The following is a 12345-nucleotide window of genomic DNA, read 5'->3' as shown; positions in this document are numbered from 1 at the left end:
AGGGCTGAGAACCAATCGAGTTTATTTTTGACAAGTTTTGGTACCACGCGTGTAATTATTAAACCACTAGTACCAAATCTGCAATTTTTGCAAACCACAGGGACCAACCAAGTATTTAACTCAAAGTAGTCAAAACAAATAATCATGATGCATGGGTTTGACCATATGTTATGTGCAATAACTCCATCACTCATGGATGTGCTGACTTCAAGAATGAGATATCATAAGATTTGATTAAATGAACATGGAGAATGACTTGTTCGTAACTCCATCTCAACCCACTCCCAGATTTCACTTCGCTATAAATATTAAATTAAAGAAATGTATTAATATCTTAGCTGGTTTTAGTAATGAAACAAATTAATTGGTGTTTTTATTCTCACTTTGAACCCAGTAACGGTTTACTTTTTGATCTTTTGATTTTTTTTTTCATAGAAAATCATATAAACTATTAAATTGAGAAAAACTTGAAAAACTATTATACATTTTATTCTATATCATCCTATAAATAAGAAAAATTAGAAAAATAACTTGAAATATATTGAAGAATATGATTATAAACTTCACATCTCTTCGTGTCTCGAGCTCACTGCTCACAAGCACACACAGGGGCGGACCTATATGGAGTGGGTCGGGGTCCCCGGACCCTAATGTTTTTTAAAAAAATTAGTAGATTCGGTATATTAAATTGTATAAGGACTCCATAAATACAATTAGGTGGACATCATAGAAAGAATTTGGAAACCTGTTGTAGTGGTAAATCCCTCTCTTCTCAAAAAAGAGGTCATGGGTTCAATCCTTGTAAAGCTTGTTTTTCCTTTTTTTTAAATCTAGTTCAAACCTCGCTATGACACGACTCGAACGTGGACCGACCCGAAAATTTTAACGTTTTGTTATAAAATTTAAAAAATGGACCCTATTGATAAATATCCCTATATAACTATTAACCCTGACCACACACCTTACGTGTAACACCTTACGTGTAGCAAATATCATCTAATTAAGGGTGATGGGTGGACATTTGGATTTGGATCAAGTAAAAGAATTCTCAACATCCCTATATAACTATTAACCCTGACTTAACTTATAGTGAAAAAAAAAAAATGGAAAAGAAAGTAAATGTGGTCTGACCCTTGACCCACCGTTAAAAGTTTAACGTAAACTAATCAAAAGCTGGCCAAAAGCAGAGTGGTTCTAATCTATAATCGAACCAATTGGACAGTTGGTGATGTGTTTGGTTCGGTTCGACCAAGAGATTGGGTTTGGATATGAAAACCAAGCTTATAGTGGGAACAATTAAAATAAAATTGTAAAGTAAAAGGAGGAAAAATGGCCACGTAGGTGGGTCTGCATGTGCAAGGCAACATGTGTTTGCGACGTTACAACTTCATTGGGCTTTGTTGATCCCTATGCCCTTTAATTTATTTTTGTTATTTTAATTTTACTTGTTATGAACGTCTGATCTTGCTCGTGCAAACATTTGGACTTCCACTCGCCCCTACTTTGCCTTGAGGCTTATTTAAATTATTTTTGTCTAGAACGTTATTTCTTTCGAATTTAGATTTTAAGTTAATAATTTTGAAAATATTCGTGGACTTGTACTCTTCTAAAACTCAGTTATCCTAATACCTAGGGATGAGCAAATGGTACATAGTACCGGTACCAAATTTACCGAACCGAGTACATTTTCGGTATCGATTCAGTACCGACTTTTTTCGGTACCGGTTCAGTACCAGTATTTACCGATTTTTACCCTCAAATACCGGTACCGTATCGGTACCGAACCGTACCGTATCGGGTACTTTCTACTCTCTCTTTACTTTCTCTCTCCTTAATCTCATTATCTATGTCACAAATGCACCACAAATATATTGTATTGGAGACAGTCTAAGTTCATAATTGATAACTGTTGAGAACTTGAGATTTTTTAAGGGTGGAAGGGTGCTCTTCACGTTGAGAGTGGTAAACTGTTCACATAATCAATCATCTCATGCTATATCAATTCCTCTCTCCACTTCTTATTTTGCATTCAAACACTAAGGGTGTTTCATTCAAACAATTTTTTTCTTTAAAAAAAAGATTAAGGGGCTATTTGTTTACCTCTTAATGAGTCTTTTAATAGTTCAGACCTCTTACTGGTTCAGCACTTAATGGTTCATACAGTTTGTTTCACGAGCAAATGTCTGAATGGTTCAGACATTTGCCTCTGAATGGTTAAAAATTATACTGAGTCTGAATGGTTAAGACCTCTAATCTGAATTGGTCAGACATTTGCCTCTGAATGGTTAATTATTATGCTGGCTCTTAATGGTTCAAATTTCTTACTGATTCAGCACTTAATGGTTCAAACCTCTTACTCATTCAGCACTTAACTATTCAGAAGTTACCAAACATCCCCTAAATGTGTGATTGGTTGGATGAGGAAGGGGCTCACTATTAACTATCTCTGTCTCCTCTTCCCCACCTCAGTGACTACTTCCTGATATTTGCACACCACCACACACCGATGGGGCCAGCGGCGTTGTGCTCGCGCGGTGAACCCCATCCCCGCACCAACTCACCGCACACACCTCGTCTCCCCTAACATTTTCCTCACTAAAAATATGGTTTATTTCACTTGCTTTTATATGTTGAGCAGATAAACAAAAAATATACATACACTCCTTTATATAAAAAACCTTTTTATATAAGCGAATTTAAATATGATAGGTGTAAAGGGAATGCAGAATGAAAATCCTAAATTAAAAACATGATAATAAGATAAATGTGTGAATATATGAGATTTAAAATTCACTTTTTATTATAAATTCAATATATATATAGTTAAAATGCAGGGCCACAGCCCGGGCAAGTTTTTCGGACATAATGCTAATTTTTCGCATTTCGATCGAAATTTTTTATATATACTATGTTTGGCCCGGGCTTGCCCGGACTTTTTTTAGTGCCCGTGTCTTTCGGCCCTGGCACATTCAACGGGCAAGATCCGCCACTGAAAATCGGGCTTACAGAAAAGGGAAATTGGATACGAAACTCAAGCAAACCGTTACACCTTATCGTCTATGTATTACGCGCCATGTAACTCTTTGATTGTTTAAAAGTCACGATCAATTTGAATTGATCCAATACGAGTATTAACTTTTGTGTCAAATTCATATCAGATTATTTCACACGCAGTCACTAATAAGGCTAGTAGATGTGATATAAAGTCTTTACGGGTTTATCACGCCACATCAGCGCCACATAGACTTCATGTCACATAGGGGCTTTAAAGTCTCTCCCCTTTAACTTGCATAATATAGTTTAAAGGTCTTTAAAATCCCCATTTATTAAATATAAAAAAATCAAAAAAAAAAAAACTGATTGGTTGTTACTCTCTCTCTCCTCTTTCATGCCCGCTAACCCGTTGGTGATAGTAGAGGGGCGCTATAGGACGCCAAACATGATGAGTTGGCTAGAGACGGTATACCAGAACCCTGACCTAGTTGTTTTTACTTCATTGCTCAACATACCAATAACAAATTTTATGGGACAGCAAACATTCATAGAAAAATTAATCCTATGATTAGGCAAGAAAAGGGCCATTTGGTCATTTACACAGAAAATTGCCAACTTCTTGATGTTTGACTCGTAAACATCGTCACAATCCAAAGTACACAACAAGCATTTCCCAATGACTTAAATCAACAAACCCAAGACATAAACGCACAACTCACAATGCATAATATACAAGTCTATGCAACAACGTAACATTCTCTGAGCCGTAAAAATCGATCCATGCATTTTTAAATTATATAATAAGAAGATTCATTTAAATAATAAAATAAAAAGGGTCATATGTTGACTTAATTAGAAATATTTTAAATATATTTTATTTTATCAAACACTATATAATTACTGAGTTTTTACCGTATATTCACACACGAAAAAATAATTATACAATTGCTATATTTCTAAAACCATATTTACGTAATGATTAAATCATTTTATTTCAAGTTAAACCCCGGATAGTCCCTATGGTTTGACCTTTTTTCACTTTTAGTCTCTAACTTTCAAAATTAAAGCTATAGCCCCCAACTTTTTCAATTTCGTTCCCGGATAGTCCCTTGCGCGGATGAAGGTTAGTTTTTGATGTTAAGTGAATGTGAAATAACCAAAATGCTCTTAAAAATAAAAAAAATGTTATTAATTATCTATTTACATATCTAACTGAAAGAAAGTGAGGCCCACCATACACCCACCACACCCCCACTCCCCTTTTCTTTTTCCTTTGCTTTCTACAACCAGAATTATTAAACACCACCAACCACCCCCAAATACCAACCACCACCACCCCAAATACCACCGCAACCACCTCACCCTCCCACCATCATCTTCAACCTCATCCACCATTGCCACCATCACCCTTCAACCTCTAAACGAAAGCATTGAATTTTATAACTCATAGTTAATCTGGATATTCATAGTTGGGGAGAAAAAAATTGAATCTTGGAATGAAAAGAAGTTGTAATATTGTTGAAGCTTGTCTATTTCTGATTTGGCGTGGTCGCCTGACTCACAGTCACTATCAACCAACACCTACACCACCACTCATCGTCACAACAGTCGACCTCTTGCCCTGGTCTCGATCCCCCACAACCCGTCATTATCCACCCCACAACCTAACCCTACCCACCTTCAAAACAACAACACAATTCACCTTTTGTTCGTAAAGGGAGATATAGAAGAATAAGAGTAAGTGATTCGCAGGAAGTGTTAAGATTGTGTTATTTTTGTTCTATCGCAAATGGTGGTGGTGGTGCTGGCGGTGAAGGTGAAGGAGATGGTGGTGGTGGTTTAAAGGGAGAGACGGAGAGGGGGGGGGGGGCTGAATATGTTGTCTGTGTATATCTTATACATTTTATAATTGGGTCCCACTATATATATTTATTAATATATTTAATATATTTAGTTATATACTAAAGGGCAATTCGGCCATTTCACACCCACTTAACACCAAAAACTAACCTCCATCCATGCCAGAGACTATCCGGGAACGAAATTGAAAAAGTTAGGGACTAGGGCTGTTCATGAGCCGAGCCGAGCCGAGCTAGGGCAAGGCCGGACTCGGCTCGATTATAAACCGAGCTGGCTCGGCTCGGCTCGGATTTGAAGCTGAGCTGAAAATCTAAGCTCGGGCTCGAGTTGGTTTTAAACCGAGCTGGCTCGGCTCGGCTTGGTTTGGCTCGATTTTAAAATAAAAGTTAATACGTAGCTCTCAAAATTCAGTATTCTAAAATATTATTCAATACTACAAAAGAATATTTTTATAATAAGTTCAACCTAATACATTACAAGCCAAAATCACATTCAACAGCGCAAAATAAGTTTTGTATTTCAAGTAAATACAATATTTGTTCATTAGCACAACAATCAACCTTTAAATATGTCAGAGATATCAAACTACAAGCCTAAATACATGTAAATAATAATAACTTTTTGGTAATATATTATATGTATATAAAAATAAAATATATTATAGGTAAAATAATTTAAGCAGCCGAGCCGAGCTAAGCTCACTTTCTAACCGAGCCGAGCCGGCTCGGCTCACTTTCATCAAACTGAGCCATATCGAGCGAGTTTTTTCGAGCTAAATCCGAGCGACCTCCGAGACGCGAGCTTTTTGGACAGCCTTATTGGGGGCTATAGCTTTAATTTTAGAAAGTTAGTGACTAAATGTAAAAAAAAAATGCCAAACCACATAAACTATCCGGGCATTTAACTCTTTTATTTCTTACGAAGTATATGAGAATATAGCAACAGTTTATATGCGTTCCTTATACTTTAAATTTAAATTTAAATACTTGATACTCCTATTGACTTCAAAAATATTTAACTAAAAAAACTATGCAAAAAATGGTTTTCATACCTTCACGTTTTGCTAGCCTAAATAACCGTTTCCTTTAACCTCAGAAACACACAATGTTGTGTGAAAATAAAATCAAGATTTAACGCTCTTCCTTCTTGTTAACGGATCCTAAACCGCCCATGATCCCACACTCCTACCCTACCCCCCTACGCCACCCTAACACCTCAACCCTCTATATATCTTCATTTTTACACACAAAGACACCAAGACTCACTATCTCTCTTTCTCCCTCTAGAAATGTTTGACCAAATGATGCTACACTACCCACAAAGGCCAATGGAAAATAGGTGGAAACCTAGTGTCGAAATTGCACCAAATTGTCCAAGATGTGCCTCATCCAACACCAAGTTCTGCTACTATAACAACTATAGCTTATCACAACCTAGGTATTTTTGTAAAGGTTGTAGGAGGTATTGGACGAAAGGCGGGTCGCTTCGGAACGTTCCAGTTGGCGGCGGATGTCGAAAGAACAGACGATCACGATCCGCCAGATCTCCCCAAACGGGGAGTGGTAGCTTGGGTTATGTTAATAACCCTAGCTTTAGTGGTGACTCAACTAATGAGTCAACCGAACGAGCTAATATTGATCTTGCTGATGTGTTTGCTAAGTTTTTAAATCAAAATTCAGATCAACCAAACCAGGAGGTTGTGGGCGATAATTCGTCAAGTGGGAATGGTGATTCTTCAAGTGGCAATGAGGCGCCGTTATGTGATTTCAATGAGGAATTCGAGCTACGGAACATGGTGATTCCATCGTTTTCAAGTGAAGATAACCACATTGACGAATTCATAACTCAAAACACCAACCTTATTGAGCTACAAGACATGCTTAACGAAGAATTACCACAAGATATATATTGGAGCGATGACACTACTACACTTCCAGGTCTCACATGGCAACATGATTTCGAGCCATTCATATGCAACAACAACGATTTTAACATCTCTACCGACGTAGTTACTGAGGATTGGAGCTCAACATCGTTGGATCTACCATCGGTCGGAAAGTTTTTCCAGAGCTTTTAAATTAATTCTCATAATTAATCATCAATTTTTTGTCATAAGTTTATTAGGAAAAAATGTTTGTCTTGGAAGTTAAATGTCACATTCCAAGAAAACTATACATACACACATTTATACATATGGAGCTATTAAACACAGCATATATATACAATAAAATCATTTAATTTTATTCTATTGCAATTTTCATAGTGTTATTTTAGTTTCATATTTTAAATGTTTATATTTATTACGTCTCCTCATGATTGTTATATAATCGGTTAAAAAGATTAAAATAACACGATCTAAGTTAAGTCAATGATAATCCAAATATTTTTCGAAGACATAAATAACAACTTTTATATCTTATGAAATGTTATGTAATAACATAAATGCTATAAAAGCAGTGTAATTATACCCTTAAAATCATATATTGCCGTACTAATCAAATCTATATAGAAATCGTTTTGGTTAGCTTATTAATACAACTAGCTTACGTACTTCCTAAAAAGTCATCTCGATCACGTGCTAGCAAAACATATTTTTAAACAGTTAATAAGGTGATAAGAAATCGTTTCAGAAATCTTATTGCATTTTGATAATATAACGAGCTTATAAAATCTTCCAATTAATTAACCAGAAGACCCCAAATGTAGATATTCAATGGTTGTAAAATTCTAATGAGAAAACTTACAGGTTTGACATACTTATGTTAATATATAAATTTTAAAACAACAATGTTTCGATTCTAATTTTTTATTTTTCTTTAGAGTAAAATGTCAAATCGTTCTTGAAGTTTAGTCATATTTGATTGTTCTATCATTTTTTTTTACATATGTATCCCTAAGGTTTACGTTTTGTTACCATTTCCATCCACTCGCCATCATTGTTTATAATTTTGTGTTTACTCAAGGGCAATTTAGACTTTTTTCTGTTTTTAAATTTTCTTTTTATATTTCTTTTTAACACTTAAATAATATAATAATAATAATAATTATAAAACTAAATATATGGGGTGAGGGTATTCTAGAAAGTGTGTGAGAGAGAGAGAAAAAAGGGAGAATGGTGGGATTGTGTGTGTTTATTTTCTTAAATAACATTATTTATTTATTATACGCATTAACAACATTATGTAATTAAATGAAAATAGCAATAAAACTCAAAGCTCAGGGACTCAAATGCAAAAAAATAAAAATAATAATAAAAAAAAAATAAATATTTTGAATTTAACAAACAAATATGACCAAACTTTAAGAATGATTTTAACATTTTACTCTTTATTTAATAAAAAAGATGGAAATCTTAAAATTCATTTGTGGTTTTATATAATATATAATAGTTGGAAATGAGTTTACTACTAGAACGATAATTTTCACCAACGGAAAGGTGAAAAATCCAAAATAACACTCTTTTTAAGACAATGTGTTATGAGGGTTTGGTTGAGAAAAAAAATGATGTCATGTGGCATCACCTATGCGATACGTAGGTAAACTTTTTTTTATTACTTTTCACAGCACAAAGGAGTGCAGTGAAGGAGCTTGGTTGATGATTGTGAAATCATTGCTATTTGGTGACTTATATCATCGAACACATTTTGTTGTTCGTGTTCGTTCATTAAGAAACCGAGCATGTTCGTGTTCGTTTATGTTCGTTCGTTTAAAGCCAAAACGAACAGTTCATTAACATAAACGAACACAAACAAACATAAAAAAAATTAACTGAACATATTTGAATAAACATAAATTAACATGATTGAAGAAACAAGTCTAATATATTACATTCATCCGAAAACACATCTAAATAAGGGTTCATAGATATACTAATTAGTTATATTTATATAACTAGTTAGAAAACCTAATATTTATATAAATATAACTATTTATGTATTTATTAAAATTTAAACGAACATAAATGAACGTAAATAAACGAACGTTCACGGACATAAATGAACGAACATAAAAGAATGTTCACGAACATAAATGAACGAACACAAGGTTTGTTCATGTTCGTTCATTTAATTAAACGACCAATTTTTTTTGTCCGTGTTCGTTCGTTTATTAAATAAACGAACATCAACGAACTTCCCGCCGAACAAGTTCATGAACAGTTCATGAACCTTCGGTTCATTTACAGGCCTAGACAAAATAATAGAGCCTAGGGTTAATAAAGTTTACCGTTATGTGGCTGCCATTCTTTTTTGAAGGGTGAGCTGTGTTGTTTCTTTTGGTTAAAAAAAAAAAGTTAAAATAGCAAGTAGTATTTTAGGATTTTACATAACATTTGGATATAATAATTCATTTGTTTTTTCTTAAGATTATCCATTTACCATATTATATAAATTGAGGAAAAACTTTTACTAATTTATGTTTGGATTTATTAATTGATTTACTTTGTAAAATACTTTCATCCTAACAAATATATAATTGAGAAATAAGGATCTAAACCTTCAAGTATAAGGGAAACATCTTCCTATCACACCATATCCTTTAGGTTAAGATTCTTTTAGCTAATTATCATTTTTTTTGTGTTTTAGTTATAATGTAAAAAACAACTATATTTTGATCCTCCACTTATAAAGTTCTGGTTCCACCACTAATTACTTTACCATACTTTTGCAATATTTGGAAATGAATTCTTCTTCTTCTTTTTTTATTTTATTTTATCTACTCATCTTCTCCACTTTCTAGGATTTCAGTGTTTCACCATCCCATAAGCCATCAACATTGTCTGCGCCATCAATGGCAGCTTCTCTAGCAGCAACAAGTCGCTAGAAATCCACATTAAGATCCGGACTAAATCGTTATAGGCTTATTTTTTTGTAATTAACAACCGGTCTGTCACACCCCCAAAAACCACATGCGGAACACCACCGCTGGAGGCGTGACCGACCAGGATCCAGCCACCAATTATACTGAGCATTGTTTAATAGTAGAAATATTTGCTACCCAAAGTAGTTAGCAACATCGTAGTTTAAGTTCGATAATTAGTTTAACAAAACAGCGGAAGCATAAACCAAATAGTTTTAAAGATAGTTCTTAGTTCAAGATAATTAAACCCAACACACGGGTTTTGACGAACACTACACATCCCCAAGCAGCAGCTCCTGAGTCACTGGTTACCTGCAAAGCATGCAGTAAGGGGTCAACAATAATGCTGAGTGAGTTCACTAGTTGTCCAGTTTTAGTTTACCAAAAACTTAAGTTGTTTAGATAAAGCATTTATAATCACGTTGTGGGGAGCTACCCCATCTGTAAGCTCACTAAACTGTAGATACCGAAACTGTTGACGGAAAGTTGTTGTGCCCCGAGTCAATGTCTATCGTCATTGACCATGTTGCAAGGTCTACTAGTTCACGCCCGATCTCCCCCGGTCACGGTGTGAGGTTGTCAAACCTAATAGCGCTATCAACTAATAACCCGTTCGCCCCCGGCGATTAATCGGTACTGTAAGCAGGGACTTAAAGTGATAGAGTTTCGTTTAGCATGGCTAGTTGTGATTTATAAATAATATCCAAACGTATCTCCCCCGGAGATAGTAATTACCCATTCTGGTTTCCCCCGGAGTAATGGGTCAAAAGTGTTTTTTTTCCCAAAGTTGGTAGTTTGTTCGTGCCCCTCCGCGGGACGCATGCTTTTAGTGTGTGAACTCACCTTGGGTTGCTCGGCAGATTAGGTTACTTGTCAAACACGTTGGTCACCACGTCCTAACATGGTTACTGGTATAGGTCAGGTTTGGTGTACAAGCAATCACGTAAAATCTACACATAACTAACACGTATCATGCATACAACATACAGTGGGTTATTGGGCCGGCCCTAACATTCACACATTCAAACAGAACTTCAGCAACACATAGTCCAGTTAACAGATAGCCCATATTAAACACATTATGGCCCAATAACCAAGATGGACAGCCCAGTCGCAACCAGGAGGTCTCGAGTCGCAACCAGGAGGTCTCGGCTTGTGCTGGCTGGTTTCGAGTCGCAACCGTTGTGGTCTCGAGTTGTCACGCTGTGGTTGCGAGTCGCAACCGTTGTGGTCTCGAGTTGTCACGCTGTGGTTGCGAGTCGCAACCGTTGTGGTCTCGAGTTGTCACGCTGTGGTTGCGAGTCGCAATGCTGTCCTTTTCTTGTTCACGTGCAGACTCAGATACATCAGGCTAAATTGTACTATGTAATCAGGCCCAAATCGAGTAATAACCAATGAGGTTTCACTAACAAGTTTTCCTAATTTGTCTATTAGTAAAAATGGATCAAATCATAAGGGTTTTCACATCTTCAACTATCATTCAATCATGTTCATAACAAGTTCATCATTTTAGGGTTTTCACTTAATCATGATCATACATTTTTATGAACCAAAATCACATATTTTAACAAGATCATCATGCAAGAACAAGAAAACATACATTTTTATAACTTTAAACATGACTAGATTGGTTTAAACATTCCTAAAATATCATTCTTTTATTTATTCAAATGTCAAGTTAGCATGCTCATAAACAAACCACAACAATCTTCATGTTTCTCATGATTTCTACTCATCAAGATCATGTAAAAGAGGTCAAGTCATAAACATTTCATTCATCAAGCATACAAGGCATCTAGTACACATATATAACACTAACCGGTTGTGAAGAAGGAGCCGAAACAAAGGAAAGGAACCGAGAGAAATGAAGTGTCCGAGTGATGATGATCTTGACCGAGATTCCTTGTGAGATCCGAGCTTGAACCGAAAGTTGGAAGAGAATGGGATGTTGTTTGGGGTTTCTAGTGAGAGGGGAAAGGAGTGTTTGTGTGTTTGTGTAAAATGAAGGAAAGTGGGGAAAGGTTGGGATTTATATACAAGGTTTCAAAATAGGCTAAGAGGGTTTCGGCCCAAACCGGTTACGGCCCAAGAGGCCCACTCGAGACCGAGTGGTCTCGAGTCGTGGTCTCGACTCACATACATATATATATATATATATATATATATAATACATACATACCACACATATCATGTAAAAAGTCACGTTTCCATTTAATAATATTTATATATACACAATGATAATACAAGATGTTCGTTCGGAAAAAAAACCTAGAGTGTCACATTATCCCCAAGTTTTAAGAACTTTCGTCCCGAAAGTTAAGGCAGCCACTGCCAAGCTAGCGTGTTTCAACGGGGTGTCACATCATCCCCCCGTTAGTTTGGAATTTCGTCCCGAAATTCGGTTGTAGCTTCAGTGCTGGGGGTTTCGTTTGGGAACAACTGGGGATACTTGCACTTCATCTGGTCTTCCCGCTCCCAGGTAAACTCTGGGCCACGTCGTGAGTTCCAACGAACTCGCACGAGAGGTATTTGGCTACGTTTGAGGGTTTTGATCTCTCGATCCGTGATCTCAATCGGTTCCTCAGTAAAGTGTAGCTGTTCATCAATAGTGAGTTCCTTGAAGGGAATTATGAG

At 35.9% G+C, this 12345-nt stretch overlaps 1 protein-coding gene across 1 annotated transcript; it reads left to right on the top strand.

The window, feature by feature from the left end:
• Positions 1-5906: 5906 nt before the first annotated feature.
• LOC110903831 (dof zinc finger protein DOF3.5) lies at positions 5907-7100 on the top strand. Its single transcript, XM_022149627.2, has one exon. The coding sequence runs from the start codon at positions 6143-6145 to the stop codon at positions 6929-6931; it is 789 nt and encodes a 262-aa protein (XP_022005319.1). The 5' UTR covers positions 5907-6142; the 3' UTR covers positions 6932-7100.
• Positions 7101-12345: the final 5245 nt, after the last annotated feature.

This window comes from Helianthus annuus, chromosome 2 (genome assembly GCF_002127325.2).
Source record: "Helianthus annuus cultivar XRQ/B chromosome 2, HanXRQr2.0-SUNRISE, whole genome shotgun sequence".
Classification (NCBI taxonomy): Eukaryota; Viridiplantae; Streptophyta; class Magnoliopsida; order Asterales; family Asteraceae; genus Helianthus; species Helianthus annuus.
Note: the sequence above shows the minus strand (reverse complement) of the source record. Positions and strands in the feature narration are given on the sequence as shown.